Source organism: Primulina huaijiensis, chromosome 9 (genome assembly GCF_012295235.1).
Source record: "Primulina huaijiensis isolate GDHJ02 chromosome 9, ASM1229523v2, whole genome shotgun sequence".
Taxonomy (NCBI): Eukaryota; Viridiplantae; Streptophyta; class Magnoliopsida; order Lamiales; family Gesneriaceae; genus Primulina; species Primulina huaijiensis.
The window spans coordinates 23,439,199-23,457,887 of record NC_133314.1 but is presented as its reverse complement, the minus strand read 5'-3'; the positions used below and the strand labels follow the sequence as shown (position 1 = coordinate 23,457,887).

The window sequence follows — 18,689 nt, the reverse complement described above, 5'->3', positions numbered from 1 at the left end:
ATTGTGATTTTTTTTTAGATTTATTTGAACTAACAATTGAACGTGAATAACTTTTTATTTATTTCAAATATTTAACTCTCTCAATATAATATTTTTTTACATATTGATTTTACGAAAGATAATAAATAAGTCGGTACTAAATTTATTGCAATTAAGCTTTAGTTATTCAATTCAACATGTTTATTTAAATAATTAGTATTTTTAAAAAATACATAATAATAAATTTCAATATTAATAAATAATCAAACTTAAAATAATTTCATTCATTTTAAATAAATTTTTGTATAAAAAATATATCAATTTTGTTTTTGACATTATGTCAAATAAAAAAAAAACAAGACAATTATTTTTACCTCAAAATAAATAATAAGTATGTTAACATCAAATGTTATATAATAATTAATAAAGAAATTAAATTTTGCTTATTAAACATAAATTGTTTTAAGATAACTGAAACGACAATTAGGAAGTAATATTTACCTATATTTTTTTTTAACTAGTTTCAAATCTAACATTTGAATAATTTTTTTTACAAAAATATATGATCTTTCTCGATATAAAAATGTATATATAAGAATTTAATTTTTTTAAAAATGAGGAAACCATCACCAAATATTCAATATGTTTAAAAAATATTATTTCGATATACTTTAAATAAAAATAATGTATTTTAGAATTTGTAATGTATTGTATATGTAGCAAGACATTAATAATAATTACACGCGTAAAGCACAGTATAATTAATTATATGTATTCAAACACAAGCATCTTTGCTCTGTAATGTAGTAGTTTATACATCTCTAATTTCAATTTGATTCCCTATTTTTCTTCTCCAGCTTGTCCTCTCTCTCTCTCTCTCTCTCTCTCTCTCTCTCTCTCTCTCTCCTACTTTTTTCTGATTTCTGCTTACATTTCGACAGTACGTAGTGACGTGTTTTTGAAATAATAGACTGGCAAAAGCTATCAAGTTTGGTTGAACTTTTTTGGTGGGTTCACTCTGCTTCACCAGATCTGCGACAATCTTTAGGTACTGGCTTACCTCCTGAAGTCATCTGCATTCTTGATTGTTCTTGTTGTCAATGCAATGGGTTTTCCTGGTCTTATTGAATTGGATCGCAGCGTCGGTTTAGAGTTAGAAATCGTTGTTTTGTCGGCCTTTGTAGCTATTTCTTGATTTGGATGACTGCGTCAAGCGTCGGTTTTAGCTTAAGAACTTACTTGAGCTTTGTTTATTCTTACTTTCTGTTATTGAATGTCTTGCATTGAAATAACCTGGAGTTACATCTGCCTGTTCTTTCGTTTATTGACTCTCTCTAGCCTCGGACACTTGACATTATTCTAACCCATGACTTCAGTGGATTTCAGACACCGTTTATAATGATAAGCAATGGGGTTCAACTCACGTTTTTTTCCCTATGAGTAAATATGTTTTTATACTGGCAATTTTTTTTTTTTTTTAGTAATTGGAGAGATTATGCTCTCGATCAATTAAATTTGCTTAGGTTCTAAAAACAGGTGGATCATTATGAACTGGAGTCTCGAAGTGTTCCCTTTCGCTCAAATGCTTCTCTCCTGTTTGTGGTAGAAAATCTGTTTTTAGCCTGTTGGAGTTTGGTTGGCCTTACCCACAATGGAGGTGGTACCAACCATTCAATCCACCAAGGATTCTGTAGATGTGCGTCAAAACACTGGAGAGAAACAGTCAGGTACAGAAGAATCTGCGCATATGATGCACACTCCAGGTCTTCTGGAAGAACCTTCCTCCGACAGTTTGAAGAAAGTGTCTAAGGTAAATAAACAAAAGAATATAACAACACCGACGAGTTGTAGTGTCATAGATGGGATTCCAAATAGAAAAACTGAAACAAAGAGTGCTTCAGAGTCTAAGATAAAAGAGGCACAATCAACTTTGACTAAACCAACAAGAAGTAGTGCTTCGCGCACTTCAGAATCAGTCCCTTTTAGTAGAAGGAGTAGCACTGGTGGTTTATCTGAAAAACAGCCGATTTCCATCACAAAACGAGAGACCGGTGAGAGTGGTACAGCAGCAGGTAAAAGAACCACCTCTCTGGGCTCTGAAGCTCTGAGGAAATCTCTTCCGGAATTTCGAAGAAGCTCAGTTCTATCTGTTGGTGCTAAACATGCTACTAGACCTGGTATTACTGAAACTCGGAGGTTGGCTCCTGTTTCACCTGTTGCTGAAACTCCAAGGACACCAACTAGTTCGGATTTGAGAGAGCAAGATTCTAGCAAAAAAATCCCAATGGGATCGTCTTCATTTGTTTCTTCTAAGAGGATTACTTCTCCATCGTTGGTTAGCTTTGGCAGTAGCAGCTCTGTCAGGAAGTCCGTTGCAAAGGTTTCTTCACCCTCAACCCGGTCATCATCTGTTTCAAATGGCTCCAAGTCTGGTATTCTGTTGACTTCGCTGGATAAAAGCTCGAGTTTGTATAGCCGTATGAAAGTTGGAACTCCAGAAAGTAAAGAATTCCGTCTTATGATGCTTCCTCAAGTAGAGGTCAAAGCTGGCGATGACGTGGTATGATTTTCGTAAATAAGCTCCTGATAGGTGGATCTATATAAGCTTTAACTGCTATTGGTCTTACCAATGTGTCTGGATCTTTTGTATTACGTACCCGTCAATGTATTCTTGAGTATTATTCTTGACTAGTATTTTTTTATGAGGTCTTGGTGTGCTGCATTTCTTCTAGCTTGAGTGAATGGGACAATCTATGTCAAATTCTGGGATGTCCAAATCTCTGTCTGTATTGCGTTTCTACACGGCCTGAGGCATTACAGTAATATTTATTTTTATTCCAGTGGTGCCAAAGTTACCATATGCTATCAAACATTTGATCTGGTTATATTTGAAATACTATTATCCTTGGTCCCTTGTTACTCTCATACTTTTCAGTTATTCAAGAATCCCTTTTCTTTTCTTTATGAAGAGGTTGGATCTCCGAGGCCAGAAGATACGCAATCTCAATACTGGCAAACTAAAGTTATCGCCACATCTTGAGGTACTAGGTATTTTTCCTTTGGGGTTCATTTGATCTTCTAGTTATGAGCGTATGCAAACATCTACTTGTCGGCTGGATTTATCCTTCCTAATGATATTTAAACTTACAAAATGGAGAAATCCAACCAAGATTGCTACATAGGTTGATGTAAATGAGTTTGTTTTTGACTGAAATATACTTTTCTGCAGTTTGTTTATCTTAGAGACAATATGTTGTCAACATTGGATGGAATTGAAGTCCTGCAGAGGTTGAAGGTATAGATAAATTGTTCAATACGAACAAGCCTAATCTATGTTCTAAATTTTAAAGAAACAAGTTCAGGCTTGTGTATTTTCTTATTCCCATAGGTGATTGCCGACATGTTCTCTCTTATTCTTTCTTTTTTTAACCTCTGGTGCATCACATAATGTTTTGTTTTCAGGTTCTTGATTTGAGCTTTAATGATTTCAAAGGACCTGGTTTTGAGCCGCTTCAGAATTGCAAAGCCCTGCAGGTGATCCTATCCCTGACTTTCTACTTTTTGACCAATGGTAGGATCTGTTACTGCTTTACTCTACAATAGAAAAACAATCAGATTTCTTTATTGCAGCAACTCTATCTAGCTGGAAATCAAATCACATCCTTGAAGAGCCTTCCAGAGCTGCCTAATTTGGAGGTGAACCTGTAGATACTTTTGGGATTGTCATTCTTCACTCTCTTAGGAATTTGGTCTAGCATGCTGCTAAAACAAATTACTTTTCTTTCTCATGTCCTTTTCCTTTTCAGTTTCTGTCCGTAGCTCAGAATAAGTTAAAATCTCTTTCAATGGCAAGCCAGCCCCGTTTGCAGGTTTGTTTTCTGCTTTACAAATGCAATTATCAAATGTCCTGTGGTATGCAAAAGTAAACTTTGTGTTTTCACAGGTTCTAGCTGCCAGCAAAAATAAAATTTCAACTTTGAAAGGCTTCCCATACTTACCAGCACTTGAGGTTACTCCAGCACTCATGGCCAATTATTTTCGTTGTGTAATGCTTGCAGTTGGCTTGACTGAACCACCTCTTTCATTTAAAGTTGAATCTATAAATATCTTCTTTATTTTGTGAAGGCACTGTACTTACCTATTTTAAAATTTGTTTGCTTCTTTGCCTGTTTTCTAAGTAATTAACACATGTAAACACTGCTGTGTACAATACTTATTGAATCAAGACATGGGGCATTGATTGTCAAAAAAGTTTAAATTAATATTTGGAGGGACATAGACCCAGTCACATTGAACGACCAAGGAATCATTCTGTATACCTTGACTTGTTTCTTTACTTGTTTTTAAAGTAATCAACACTTGTAAACATGTTTGTGTACTATGCTTATTAAATCAAGACATGGGACATCGATTGTCAAAATTGAAGTTGAAATTTAATATTATTGGAGGAACATCGACCAAGTCACATTGAATGACCAAGGAATCATTCTGGATACCTCAACCTTATTCTTATTTTGTCATCTTACTTCTTGATTGCTGATTTATGGACCAAAATGAGTTTGTTTATGCTAACCTTGATGATCCAATCATACTTTATTACCATATTAGTTCATGATTGCTAATTGTGTAGATCTAAATGAGCATTTAACCTTGATGATCTGCAGCATTTACGAGTGGAGGAGAATCCCATACTTAAAATGTCTCGTCTAGAAGCAGCTTCCATTTTGCTTGTCGGTCAAACCCTAAAAAAATTTAATGACAGAGGTAAGTCCGATGGTGCCACTTTATTTCTCACATTTTGATGTCAATTGCTCCTTTCTTGGACGTCCAATTGTATCATCTTAAATTCGAGTTAATGTTTCAATAATACTATCTCTGTTCCAAATATACTGACTGCGTTTCCTGTTTCTTTTGTCTCAAATATAAACACAAACATATATATTTAGTGGTATTTCTTCAATTGTTTTATTATTATATTTGTATTCTTGTAATTAATTTATTTCATTTAATTTTGAAAATGTAATATTTTGATTAACGAAATGTCTTTGAAAAATATACAGCAATTAAATACTTTCAACAATTTTTATATATTAAGTCTTGGATAAAATTTATTAGCTACTTTCAACAATTTTTTATTCACCATTATTTATACAAAACACTCACTAAATAAAGATAAAATAGAAAATTTGTTAGTATAATTGGCTTTTCCAAGATATTCTTATTCCGTGAGAAAAAAAAGCGAGTCTATATGTTTTGGATGGAGAGAGTATAATTCTTCTTGATCTGTTCCAACATGATAGTATGTTTTGGGGATGTATGGATTTTTTTTAAAACCCTAATTACGAATCTGATTCTCACATTAATGTTCCCGCAGATTTGTCCCGTGAGGAGATTGGAATTGCAAAACGTTATCCATCACACACAGCTTTGTGCATTAGAAGCGGCTGGGAATTGTGCCGTCCAGAACAAGCTGCAGGTAAATGTTAAGAAATTTTGATTGTCTTACTGTGACACTGTCTCAAAAATGGCTTCAGCTTGTCCTTGTCTGAGTTTTAACAGCTTCCTCAGTGTTTGTCTAAAGTAGTTCATTTACATTTTGTAGACATCAGTGATAGCTGCTACATTTTTTTCCGTATAATGAGTGGTATATTAGAGAATATAGAGGACAATGATAAGGGCTTTAAGTTTACAAAATACTAAATTTCTTTAAAGAGTCGTGAACTCACAGTGAACTTACTGAATTGTGTCTGGGACCAGCAAGTTGTTACTTTTCTCTGTGTGCAGTGCATGAACCATGTAAATAGAAGTCCTTCAAGTGGGGGTACTGCTGCTATGTCAAAAGAATCCTTGGCGGTCCTAGGATCTAGAACATTTACATAAAGCAAACTATTATGTGAAACCTCTACCAGGAAAAGAGGAGTTATGTTTATTCTAGCTCAATTTTATCAAGTTGTTCTAAGGAGATGTTCTAGTGGACTCCAGCTTATTTTGTATTGAAACTTGCATGAATTTAGTCAACACTGGCTCAAGATCCTATGTTTTATGTGTCATGGATATGCATAAGATAAGAAGTTAGTCCATCCCACCTATGCATGGATGACAAACTGTTTGATTTGATCTTCTGATAAATATCTTTGCATTAGTATACCAGTTCTAATTGATCAAAAGGATTTCTAATTAACAATTTAAGTTGGATGGCCACATGGCATGGACCAAGTCAACATTATTTCTCACCAACCGATGGAGTGGTCATGAGACTTGCAGCTGTTAGAAATTAATTTAATCCCTATTCTCATGCCTAAACATTTTGTATTCTTCTACAGATTCAACATTTAAATTTCTACTAGAACAATGGAAAGAGCAACTTCCCTCTGGCTACTTGCTTAAGAAAGCATTCGTAGATCAACCATTTGAAGAAGATGCTTGTCATTGTCACTTTGAGTTTGTTAGCGACAAAACTGAAAGTAGTGATTCAGAACTAGAATTAAAATACCAGTGGTTTATCGGAGAGAGAACTCCTAATTTTTCTGCCATTTCTGGTGCAGTAAGAGAGGTATGGCAGGCGTTTTTTAAGCATTCATGCTTTGATGAGCTTATTTTTATTTGTTTATCATCAAGTAATAAAAAGATTTCTGTAAACTTCGTCAGGTTTACATACCAAGTCGTAATGATATTGGCAGAGTTCTGAAAGTGGAGTGTACACCAGTTGTAGGAGGCACCGAGTATCCTACCATTTTTGCAATATCTTCTCCAGTTTTTCCAGGTGTAATTTTTCTTACGTAATTGATGAAATATGTGGACTTACCCTGTTGTTCATTTAAATGATGACGATGTAACCATTATTTATATGTTGACTAATTTTACGGGGATCAAAGTGATATTCAATATGTTCACTAGTTTGTGGGTGCCATATCATGCAAAATCAATTATTAACAAAGAATAACTGGCTGAATTACTCAAACCTGAGAAAATAGTGTCTGAGGCTGGTTGAGGAAAAGGGTGGTCTTGTCATCCGTAATGTGTTTTTCAAGAGTTCAAAGCATGAGATAAGATGTTATTTAAGTATAAAAATGAATCAGAAAATACTTTGCTCAATAGTTTCACCAAAATCGAGTTCAACTTGATTTTGTAGAGATGAGTTTTTATTATTATTGCAGTTAAAGCATTTTTTGTTGGAAAAATAGGGTAAGATGTTGCTTTCTCTATTTTCTTCATTTTCGACCTGTCATGGCATGCCTTTCCTAATCTCTATCAAAGAATGATATTTGTTCCCTGTTGTTGATCATGTACCTGTCTTTTCTTCTATATTGAGTTTTCTATTATCATCCACCAGCATTGTAGTTATTACCATGATGGTGCTCACTAGACAACACATGACGTGTCTTTATTAGAAGTTCGTCATTCAAACCGGTGTATCAATTAATTAATTATTGTTATCCTTCTGAAGGCACTGGAATCCCTAAGGTCATAAATATTGATGTGCATGGAGAGCTGGTGGAGGGAAACACACTTAAAGGGTATGCTGAGGTTGTATGGTGTGGTGGGATTCCAGGGAAAGGTGTTGCTAGGTAAAGATCATTGTTGGTTGTCGTATGAAGCACTCGGATTTCTATTATACTCTCCATGAGAAATAATGTCCTTTTAATGTGTGAGAATCACTGTATTTCTTGTGTAGCTGGCTTAGACGAAGATGGAATAGCAGCCCAGTGGTGATCACTGGTGCTGAAGAAGAAGAATACCAATTGACCCTAGATGATGTAGATTCGTGTTTGGTTTATATGTACACCCCTGTAACTGAAGAAGGTACCAAAGGGGAACCTCAGTATGCGATCACCGAGTATGTAAAAGCAGGTGTGGGTTTGATATATGTAATATTCATCCTTCTTTGCCAGTATCAATTATAATATGTGACAGGAGGCATTGTTGTTTGAATCGTGAGATGCCTCTATAATTTCACTTTCTAATGCAGGAAACATGCATAGACCGGAAATTGACACAACCTAGAGCATAACACACACATATTTGGCACTTGCTTTTCAGGCTTTGGTTTTATAATAATCTCTTTACACCAAGAATCATTAGTATTTGGACATCAGATAAAAGATTATTTCCAATAATGAACACCTCCCTTCAAAAAGAAATGTCTCATTTCGATTTCCTTTTGCCTGAACCGTTATGTTCACGTACTTTACATCTTCTTTAACTTAAAAAAAAGTTTATCATTTTTTGTGGGCAGCTCCTCCTTCTGTCAGTAATGTACAAGTTATTGGAGAGGCTGTTGAAGGATGTACTATCAGAGGAGTAGGGGAGTATTTTGGAGGACGACAAGGCCCTATCAAGTTTGAATGGTTACGTGAAGATAAGGACACTGGGTTGGTGTTCATCCCTTTGTATTATTCCACTATCGAGTTAATCAATTAGTTTAATAATTTGTTCTGTAATTTGATTATTATTTTTAGTTGATTGGTTTAATCATCTGTCTGATTATATACTGTTTGCACCTGTCTCAATTATGGTTTTTGGCATGCTGCTATGGAAGCTGTCATTTTGTGATAACAAATGCAGCAGAGTTTTTACTTGTGTTTTTCCCTTTTTGCTAAGTGAAGTCTATTTATTTCTGTGGCTCATGGTACTTGGCAGGCATTATTTTTCTGATCCTTGAATTTTTTTGGTTTAATCAAAAGATCTGATTTTTAGCTGTTTACCATACTCTTGCAGTGTATTCACATTGGTTTCAACTGGTACAAATGAATATACCTTACCCAGAGAAGATATAGGACGGCGATTGACTTTTGTCTATACACCTGTGAATTTTGAAGGTAAGCTTCATTTTTTTTAGTTCAAGTCTTCAGTTCTCCTGTTTCAGCTTTGCATCATGATTTCCTATTAGCACTAGCAGCAGTTGAACTTTTTGGGTGTTTTGATGATTTCCAGGGAAGGAAGGGAAGTCTTTGTCAGCATCATCTGAAATGGTTAAGCGGGGTATGTTTACTGCCAGTCTGAGTTACGAAGTTTGGCTGCTAGTATACAGCATTTAGTACCTTATTTGTGCAACAAATTCTAACTACCAACTACAAATTGTAGTTGGTTGGTTCTTTTTATTGTGATATCACCAGCTTTTCCATCCTCAACATGCTTTTCTAGTGATGCTGTTACTGTCCGTTGTCATTTTCATTATTTTGTTCCATTCTCTCACTTACTCACAAATTACAGCTCCTCCAAAAGCATCAAATTTGAAGATAATAGGTGGATTGGAGGAAGGAAGTAAGATTACTGTGACAGGTATCGTCACTGGAGGAACTGAAGCTTCCAGCAGAGTTCAGTGGTTCAAAAGTAGTTCCTCTCATTTTGAGGGTGATAATGGTCTCGATGCATTAAGTACATCCAAAATTGCCAAAGTAAGAAGCACCTACTTTTAGCTGTTCATCTACAAATTGTAAATTTTCAGACGTGCATCAGCTTAACTTTTTCTTTCTAGGCTTATCGCATACCTTTAGGTGCTGTTGGCAAATACCTTATTGCAAAATTTACACCAATGACCCCAGATGGTGAAGCTGGTGAACCAGCATATGTTACATCTGAAACATCTGTTGTAGGTGAGTTCCTTCTGTTGAAATATTTTTTAACCAGTTTGAAAAAGGATTCAGGAGATTGCGGATTCCCATGTTTCCTGAAATAAGCTAATCAGGGGAAGTTGATCGTATTCTTCTCCCAGTAGCTTCCAAACATGTTTACAGAGCCAGTAGTTCCTTAAGTTTATTATTGTTTCATTTACACGTGTCTTAATTTGTATACTCAGTGAACGATCATCAATATAATTGGTTTACATTATTTGTTCATTCAGCTACTGTGCAGTAACACTTATGTTTCATGCAGCTCTTCCACCCACTCTAAACTTTTTGTCTATTACGGGTGATAACTCGGAAGGTGGAATTTTGACAGCATCTTATGGTTATGTTGGGGGTCATGAGGGGAAGAGTATCTATAATTGGTATATTCATGAGGTATGGATAAGGGTATTAGTATCTATAATTGACAGTATCTATATGTTTAATACGATAATGAAGGGTTGAAGAAAGGAATGGATAAGGGTATTAGTGAACATGGCTTATCATAAAATCTCACGTGTGTCACACGTGATTACATGCAATTGATTCATTATTGGTTAAATAGAGTGAAGCTACAAAATTAATTAAAAGCAAAATCAAACTCTCATCTTAGAACTATGTAATATTTTTAAAAAATAACAAATATATATATAAAAGAGTACACATGCTAAATTTCTCAACAATAAAACTTATATGTTCAATCCAATGTTAAAAAGTGAAAAAAACGTTTAAAGAAATAGACTAATTATGACTTTGTTTATAAAACCAACAATATGATTTCAAAGAAACGTGATATGATTGGGAGATCCAAAATAATAATTCTCTTTTACTGTGATATAAAAATGATCGTACTAAATTTTTAGCTATCAATTAACTATTATTGGGAGCAATTATTGCCTTTGTTAGTAAAATAGCCAAAACATGAAGTTTGAGTTGTTGTATGATATAAAATATCGGAGTAATATTTGATAAAACAATAAGCTTTCGATCCTACAATTGTTATTCGACTAGACTTTGATTTTCATGGATCACAAGGAATGCAATTATTGGTAGAGTGATTGTTGGAAGTAATAATTGCCTTGTCACGAGATCAATCGAAACGTGACGCACCATTACCACTAGTTATAACTTTTGTTAAAGTGAAAACACATGATCAGATATGCATGTTAAGTTTCTCAACAAAAAATTATAGAAACTGCATGTTGAATCCAATGTTATCATGTGAAAATCAATTAAAAGAGATATACTTAATTATTTACTATTGATTTCAATAAAACATGATATACTTGGGAGATCCAAGGTAATGATTATCTTTTAATGTAGCTATCATATTATAATTTTAATAATCAGTTATCTAAATGAGTAACATGATCTAAATGAGTAACATGTAATCAAATTTTCCCTACAAATGTTTATTTCTTTTATTAGTCAAATGACAATATTTTACCTCTACAATTAATTGTCTAATCTGCAGGTCGAAAATGACTTGGGGGTTCTATGGCCTGAGGTTTCGAACCTTCTTCAATACCGAATATCAAAAGATGACATTGGTAAATTTATATCTTTTACTTGTACTCCAGTTCGGGATGATGGTGTTGTGGGAGAACCAAGAGCTTGTATTGGACAAGAACGTGTTCGTCCAGGTAACTGCTAATTCGATCGATGGTTTGCACTCTCAAAGAGAGTTTGTGCCTTATATCCATCTTTCTTTTTTGCTTCTGTTTTCTCGTTTGGAACTGTCTATGTTTTCAACTTATGAAGATGTCGTATCCTTAATACAGGATTAAGTTTAGATCTCTTAATTAATGCAAGCCTTTGAAATCTCATACCTGAATTCTGGCCACGAGATAGGAGGAATGACTTGTGTTTTTTCTAAATGTTTATTGATATTGAAAAATGTAATAGTATCCAATGCATTTATTCACTTCAAAATTACTAATTGGTATGGTGTAATATATTTCTATATTCTTACTTTTAGGAGGGAAGGCAGACATCAAAACACACACTCTAGTACTGTCTGATATCTGTCCTCGGTTTGTCTGTCTATGCGCCTTTTGATACTCCACATTTGTGACTTGAAGAAGAGTTTCTAATGCAAAAATCTGTTACTCGAAGTTGATCTCATTTTAACTTTTCCCCTTCCATGTTTCATTATTAGGAAGCCCAAGGTTGCTCTCTCTTCAAATTATTGGAACTGAAGTTGAAGGCACAACACTTAATGTTGAGAAGAGATACTGGGGTGGTGAAGAGGGCCAGTCAATTCACCGCTGGTTCCGGGTATATGATTTGGTTTATGAGTGTCAGTGACAGCCATTTCTTTCTTTTGATAAAATAATTTGGTATTTGAAAAACTTGTGCATGTTTGTTCAGCTAATCAAGCTATAGTTTGATGTTTTCACCCAAAAATCTCTGTGCTTTAATAAATGTTTTTTCAAAATTAACACGTCAGAAATTGTCGATAATGCCTTCTATTTCTCATGTAGACTAATTATAGGGGCTCATGTTGCAGACTAGTTCCACTGGCACTCACAGCGAAATTAGTGGTGCTATTGCTTCATCATATACCCTCTCTGTAGATGATATCGATTTCTTCATTTCATTGTCATGTGAGCCAATTCGAAACGATGGTGCCCGTGGTCCAATTGTCCATTCTGAACAAGTGGGACCCATTGTGCCTGGTAATCTTAGAGAATACACAGTTTTTTTCCATGCTGGGCGTGATTCATATTTCTATTGACATAGTTTTCGGTCATTACTCTTGGAAGTGACTGTACATTGAGCTATGACCTTTATTTTTAAAGGACCGCCAACATCCCATTCACTGGAATTTCATGGATCCCTCATTGAAGGAGAACGAATAAACTTCAGTGCTTCTTACAGCGGAGGGTGAGCCTCTGTGGAAGCCCCATTTGAAACTGCATTTACTGTCTCTTTATTAACTTCCTCGTTGAATTGTTGTGACCTTGTATTTTTTCAGGGTGAAGGGTGATTGCTTGTATGAGTGGTTTAGAGTAAATAGCAATGGTCACAAAGAAAAACTTAGTGTTGGTGGTAAATACTTTACTTATGTTTCATTTGCTGGGATGCTTGTTTAACTGTTAAGATGAACAACAAATTATCCCTACAGAATTTTTAGATTTAACCTTGGATGATGTGGGAGCATGTGTGGAACTTATTTATACTCCTGTTCGTTCGGATGGATTGAAGGGGTTGACCAGGAAACTGGTTTCTAGTCCTGTTGTGCCTGGTGAGTAGTTCTTCTTTGTTATTTGTTCCAAATATTTTTATATTAAGGGTCTTCTCTTCTCAAACACATTTCCATGTTCTTATTCTTATTGCCCTGTGGAAAAATGTCTTGCCCCCCATGAATATTGCTCTTTAGTGCTAAACTCCTGTTTTTACTTTGACCCTAGGAGCCTGAAACTCGTTGATTCTATAATGTTTTATTCAGTGATAGTTCTTTGATTATTTGTCTTTCCGGGGCACACCTGGCTGAGCTGGTATCAGTGATTAAATACCAATAAGTATGTGTGTCACATGGATGATTATATGTAAAAGCTTTGCTCTCTGCTGTTTTTCGTTTTTCTTTTTACTCTTACCATACTTTTCCTTCAACGTAATCCTTTCTATCATTTCCCCCGGGCAAGACATGTAGAAACTTTTGCTCCAAGTCTAAAAAAAATTGCTATTGTATGCAGGGGAGCCTGTAGGCATTGAATTGGTGATTCCTGATTGCTCTGAGGGCCAGGAAGTGGTCCCTGAAACCAGGTATTTTGGAGGGCAAGAAGGTGTCGGGAAATATAGCTGGCTACGATCGAAGTATAAGCTTCATGGTTCTGCCCTTGTGGAACTGGCGGACAATGTTGACAATGCTGATATCCTTGGTCCTGCACTGTTAGTATTTTATCTGGTGGCAAGTCTCAAGTTTTGATTTTTGCACCACTACAATTTCATCGAACTATTTATTTTTGCCTCAGAACTTATACTCCATCTCTTGAAGATGTTGGATCTTTTGTAGCCATGTGTTGGCTCCCTCAACGGTCAGATGGAAAATATGGAAAGGCTTTGGTATCAATTTGTGAATCTCCAGTAATTCCAGGTAAAATCTTAGATCCCTGCCCCCTTTACTGTTCAGTTTTTTTTTGTTGATTTTTGCTTGAAAAAAATACCCTGATCACATGAGTATATTCTATCTTGCTTTAATTTGGTTCCCCTATATCTGAGATTAGTGAAAGCTTAATAAATCTCGTTTTATTAATCCTTTTTTTTTTGGATCATATGCTCCTGGATATTATCATCATATAACCATTTTCTTGCTCAAATTCCCAATCATGTCAGTTCTTGCCTAAAATTTTTATGCATTCTAATTTTGGAGGAATTATATTATGTGACAGCTCTTCCAGTAGTTAGTAATGTTTGCGTGAAAAAGTTGTCTTCAAGTGCTTATGTTGGCGAAGGAGAGTACTTTGGTGGATACGAAGGATTGAGCTTGTTTAGCTGGTATAGAGAATCTGATGAGGGAACAACTGTTCTCATCAGTGGAGCTAATTCTAAATCTTATGAAGTTTCAGATGAAGATTATAATTGCAAATTGTTGTTTGGGTAACTATTCTTGCTCTTTCATTTAAAGTATAATGATATACAGTGAGATGCTGACAAATTTTTTTGCAAGGCTTGCTGGTCTACTTCCAAAAATACCTGCCATGCAACTTGAAAATTCTTACCAAATTCTTTTATGCATTTGACTTGAATAATTTCATTGTGTATTGCCCCGAAAAAGAATTTGCCATTTGGTGTTTGTGAGATGTTCCTTCAAAATTCTTATAAACAAATTATTCACTTGCCAAATCATCATTACATTAGTAAATGACAGTAAATTCTCATTATTTTCCTTTTACTACTTTGTTGCTCATATCTCGAACAAGTGTCACATACAATATTACTCCATTATTATAACACCAATTTTGGGAACACACCGGCAATGCGCATCTGAGTCTAAGCCGGTAGAAAGTTTATATTTAATATTTAGCACCATGACACTTTCTTCGTCAGAAATTATATTTCTTTCTAGAACCAAGCAGGCATAACTTTTTCATAATTTGGTGCTTTTAAGACTGTTTAAGCACTGGCACAGAGGTAAGCACTTCCATAATATTAACAAACATCTCACGAATGGTCATTTCACCATAAACACCAAACTACCATTGGTGTTATGATCTTATTTGCTTCAATAAGCAATTTCTCACAAATTGTCATTCATAGTAGTAAGTACCAAACAATGTTACTATTATGACCTTATTTGCATCTCTAAAACGCTTCCGACTCCTAAAGACAGAACTGCAAATACATTCATCCAGGTATTGTTAGGTAAACTGTTTGCGCAGAAGTTGTCCAGACCTGTTTAGTTCAAGTTGGACTAAAACTAGAGTATATGGTATCTTATCAAGAAAATGCAAATAAAATTTATCTCAGGAGATCATATTTCGTGAGCATGCAATTACAATTTTTCTATATAGGCAGCCAAGTACTTTGAAATGCTATACCACACTCCAGTTTATCACCTGCTGAAGAATTCTTTTAAAGCAGATATTTCTTTCATCTTGCAGGTATACACCTGTTCGTTCAGATTCAGTCCTCGGAGAACTTAGATTATCTGAGCCGACTGACGTAATTTTCCCAGGTGATACTTTCATCTTGACGTTCCTTTGCAGCTTTGTGTTGGTAATGAGCTGCAAAAGGTTTGGCTTGTATCATCAAATTTCACAGTTTGTTTTGTCCTCTCATGGTCATACCTGTGAATCTGTGATTCTCATCCGTTTTGATCATTTCTCTAAAATATTAATCACCGGATATTGTTAATTGCAGCATTGGCTGTGTGCAGCATTTGAATTGAATGATGCGTCAGTTGTAATAGATCCATTAAGAAATACAGTCAAACGATGAACTCAGTGCACAAGTTAGTTATAAGTTGTTTACTTGATTTTAGGTGTTAGCAACTATTATCATCGCTGTTGTATCAATATGACTAAGAGATAGTTTTATATTGTTACTAAACAAATACATTACATTTTCATCGAAAACCTGTCTTATTTTATTTTGAAGCAAACGCTGTTGGTGAACTCTTAGTGTCCGATTTGTTGTCTTTGGACAAAATGACAATTTCTACATTAAAAATCTATTTTTCTGTTGCAAAAATCCTCTGTTTCTCTCTTTATTATGTATGCTATTTCTTAATTATACATAATTCTGTGCTCTGTGAAATATGACATGCACAAATCATAAATTAGCGTTAGAAAATGAAGTGTTCAGTGATCTCATTACCATGAGGTGAAATGAAGCTGTCCGCTCATTTATGTTGGTGATGCTGGGCTTTCTTTTGTATCAGATGCTAGCATTTACTCACCTGCACTGCACCACACCACCACCTATATTGCGTCATTTAATCTTCTAGTCAGTATTTTTTGATGCCATGCTCAAGAATTGCACTTTATCTCAGAGGTACCGAGAATCGAGATGCTAGCTCTTACCGGAAAAGCAGTTGAAGGGGGGGTATTGACTGCCTTAGAAGTTATTCCGTCAACTCATAGTCAGCATAATGTTTGGGAGAAGTACAAGAAAGAAGTCAGATACCAGTGGTATGGGTGCACATACAATTTATTTAATGTTTGTTGGCCATGCTATTTAACTCAACTGGCCATTTATCATCCTTTATCATCCTCATTTGCCATCAAAATTTTCAAAATCCCATTCTGTGAGGAGTTATAGAAAGAATCCAGATGTTTATTATATTGGTCTTTCTGGCTCACGATATCACTCATGCTGCATACCACTTATGTTGTAGGTTTTGCTCATCTGAAACTGAAAATGACCTGTCTTTCTACCCGTTTCCATCACAACGTTCGTGTTCCTATAAAGTACGATTTGAGGACATTGGTCGGTACCTGAGGTGTGAATGCATTGTTACTGATGTTTTTGGAAGATCAAGTGAGCCAGCATATGCTGAAACTGATCCTGTTCTACCAGGTCTTTATTCTAAAAATACAACGGAATTCTTGTTCTTGAAGACCTTTTTATGTGATATTATTCTAGGATGACGTGTCTTAGAGAGATTGGTCGCAGAAAGAAATGTTTGTGTGTGTGTCTCAATTTCTGAAGGCTTTGTTGTCTGTTTTCAGGTGTTCCTAGAATGGGCAAGCTGGAAATTGAGGGTCGAGGTTTCCACACCAATTTATATGCTGTACGTGGCGTTTATAACGGGGGAAAAGAAGGGAAAAGTAGGATTCAGTGGCTTAGTTCAATGGTTGGAAGTCCTGATCTCATTGCTATTCCTGGTATAGTATCTCTCTTTGGCTGGTTCTCTATTGTTGTTGAAAGTCGGATAGAGAACAAACATGGAAATTTCTGTAAAATCCTCTTGGGTTTTGTATGACCTCAATATATTTTTATGCTGAATTATTGGCTCGATTTATCTGTAGTTACTCTCCTTCTCAAAAGACTATTTATCCCTTCTAATGTTCTTGTTTCTTATCAGGGGAGACAGGAAGGATGTACGAGGCTAATGTTGATGACGTAGGCTACAGGCTAGTTGCGATTTATACTCCAGTAAGAGATGATGGGGTTGAGGGACAATCCGTCTCTGCATCAACAGATCCCATTGCCGTTGGTAAATTTGGAACTGTCACGTTTTTTATTTCTGCCCTACTTTTTCCAATTAAGTTGTTTTTATGTGTGATTGCTCATGTTAGTTCATCTACTTGCAGAGCCTGATGTTCTTAAAGAAGTGAAGCAGAAGCTGGATCTTGGATCCGTGAAGTTTGAGGTGTTTTCTCGTGTCAATAGTTTGTTTGAATCACTTTTTATGCATTGTGAATTTCTTTTCTTGTTTATCCATTAAAGTATGTAACCTGCTCTTATGTCTCTAATTTTATTAGCCATTTTTCAAGACTTTCTCCAAAATATATTCCGTTAAGTTTGCTTGTGTTGATTCTTAAAAAGTTATATATTCTCTAAACGTGTTCGAATTTATTGGTTGTGGATCAGGTTCTGTTCGACAAGGATCGATCTCCAAAAAAGGTTGTTATTTTCAGTTTTCTACACAAATTCTTAACCATCTCCAGACTCATCAAGAAATATAGGAACTTATGTATGTACTCTACCATTATTAACATTGCAGATTCCTGGAATGGGAAGTCTCGAGAGAAGAATTCTTGAAGTCAACAGAAAAAGAATCAAAGTTGTGAAGCCAGGCTCTAAAACTTCGTTTCCTGCAGTAGAAATTCGTGGAAGTTATACTCCTCCTTTCCATGTACGTCTTTTTCTTCTTCATCGATGCAACTCTACCCCCAATAACTGTAGTATTCAAAGTGAAGCTGCCTTTATTTCAATTATTATCGTCTTTACTTTCAATGATACTTACTCGGGGTACTTAACTGTTATTTCTGTTGCATTCCTGCCTTCTCGTTGTGTAGGTCGAGCTATTCAGAAATGATCAACACCGTCTTAGAATTGTTATAGATGGTGAGAATGAAGTGGATTTGATGCTGCAGACTCGCCACCTTCGTGATGTTATTGTCCTAGTCATTCGGGGCTTTGCACAACGATTCAACAGTACACCACTCAATACTCTCCTGAAAATAGACATGTGATGCTATTCCCGCATGAAATATTGTTAAGTTATTATGGGTTGCCTTCTTCTTGCGCACGTATTCTTGCAATATTTGTATAGAGCTTTGTCTCTCTCAAGTATGGTGGTTTGTGAAGTATCATCTATATTCTGTCTTTATACTAATCTAACATCTATTTCTTTTATAAATCAACTTTCATTTTGTGAGCTTACTATTTTATCCATTCATTTGTTTTACAATTTGTTATGTTAATGAGATTTTTAAGTCATTTTCTATGTTAGTTTAATATAGTTATTAATAGTATATTTAACTTAATCAAGATAATTATTATTTTGATTTTACTTTTAAATTTAATTTAATTACTTAATTTTGTACATTTCCGTCAAATTCATGGAAAATCCCCATCATCATAAATAAATATATGATTTTCATTTGTGAGCTTATTATTTTATCCTTGCATTTGTTTTACAATTTGTTG

At 35.1% G+C, this 18,689-nt stretch overlaps 1 protein-coding gene across 4 annotated transcripts; it reads left to right on the top strand.

Annotated features, from left to right (window-relative positions):
• The first annotated feature begins 888 nt into the window (after positions 1 to 888).
• LOC140985149 (187-kDa microtubule-associated protein AIR9) lies at positions 889 to 18,405 on the top strand. Of its 4 annotated transcripts, none has more exons than XM_073452912.1 (39): positions 900 to 1,027; positions 1,366 to 1,419; positions 1,516 to 2,539; positions 2,949 to 3,020; positions 3,209 to 3,274; positions 3,442 to 3,513; positions 3,610 to 3,675; positions 3,786 to 3,848; positions 3,923 to 3,988; positions 4,644 to 4,743; positions 5,354 to 5,455; positions 6,303 to 6,532; positions 6,628 to 6,742; positions 7,427 to 7,547; positions 7,655 to 7,830; positions 8,216 to 8,351; positions 8,698 to 8,798; positions 8,914 to 8,961; positions 9,193 to 9,377; positions 9,458 to 9,575; positions 9,856 to 9,983; positions 11,062 to 11,230; positions 11,746 to 11,864; positions 12,097 to 12,265; positions 12,389 to 12,473; positions 12,565 to 12,638; positions 12,715 to 12,834; positions 13,286 to 13,481; positions 13,565 to 13,686; positions 13,982 to 14,189; positions 15,194 to 15,267; positions 16,084 to 16,222; positions 16,429 to 16,610; positions 16,763 to 16,918; positions 17,119 to 17,250; positions 17,348 to 17,406; positions 17,628 to 17,660; positions 17,761 to 17,892; positions 18,056 to 18,405. In XM_073452912.1, exons 3-39 carry the CDS (start codon positions 1,631 to 1,633, stop codon positions 18,230 to 18,232), a joined length of 5,220 nt encoding a protein of 1,739 aa, XP_073309013.1. In that variant the 5' UTR covers positions 900 to 1,027; positions 1,366 to 1,419; positions 1,516 to 1,630; the 3' UTR covers positions 18,233 to 18,405. The 4 variants fall into 4 exon arrangements, with proteins under 4 accessions (XP_073309011.1, XP_073309014.1, XP_073309013.1 ...); XM_073452914.1 differs by having other exon boundaries at positions 1,503 to 2,539; XM_073452910.1 differs by lacking the exon at positions 1,366 to 1,419 and having other exon boundaries at positions 889 to 1,027.
• The last annotated feature ends 284 nt before the right edge of the window (positions 18,406 to 18,689 follow it).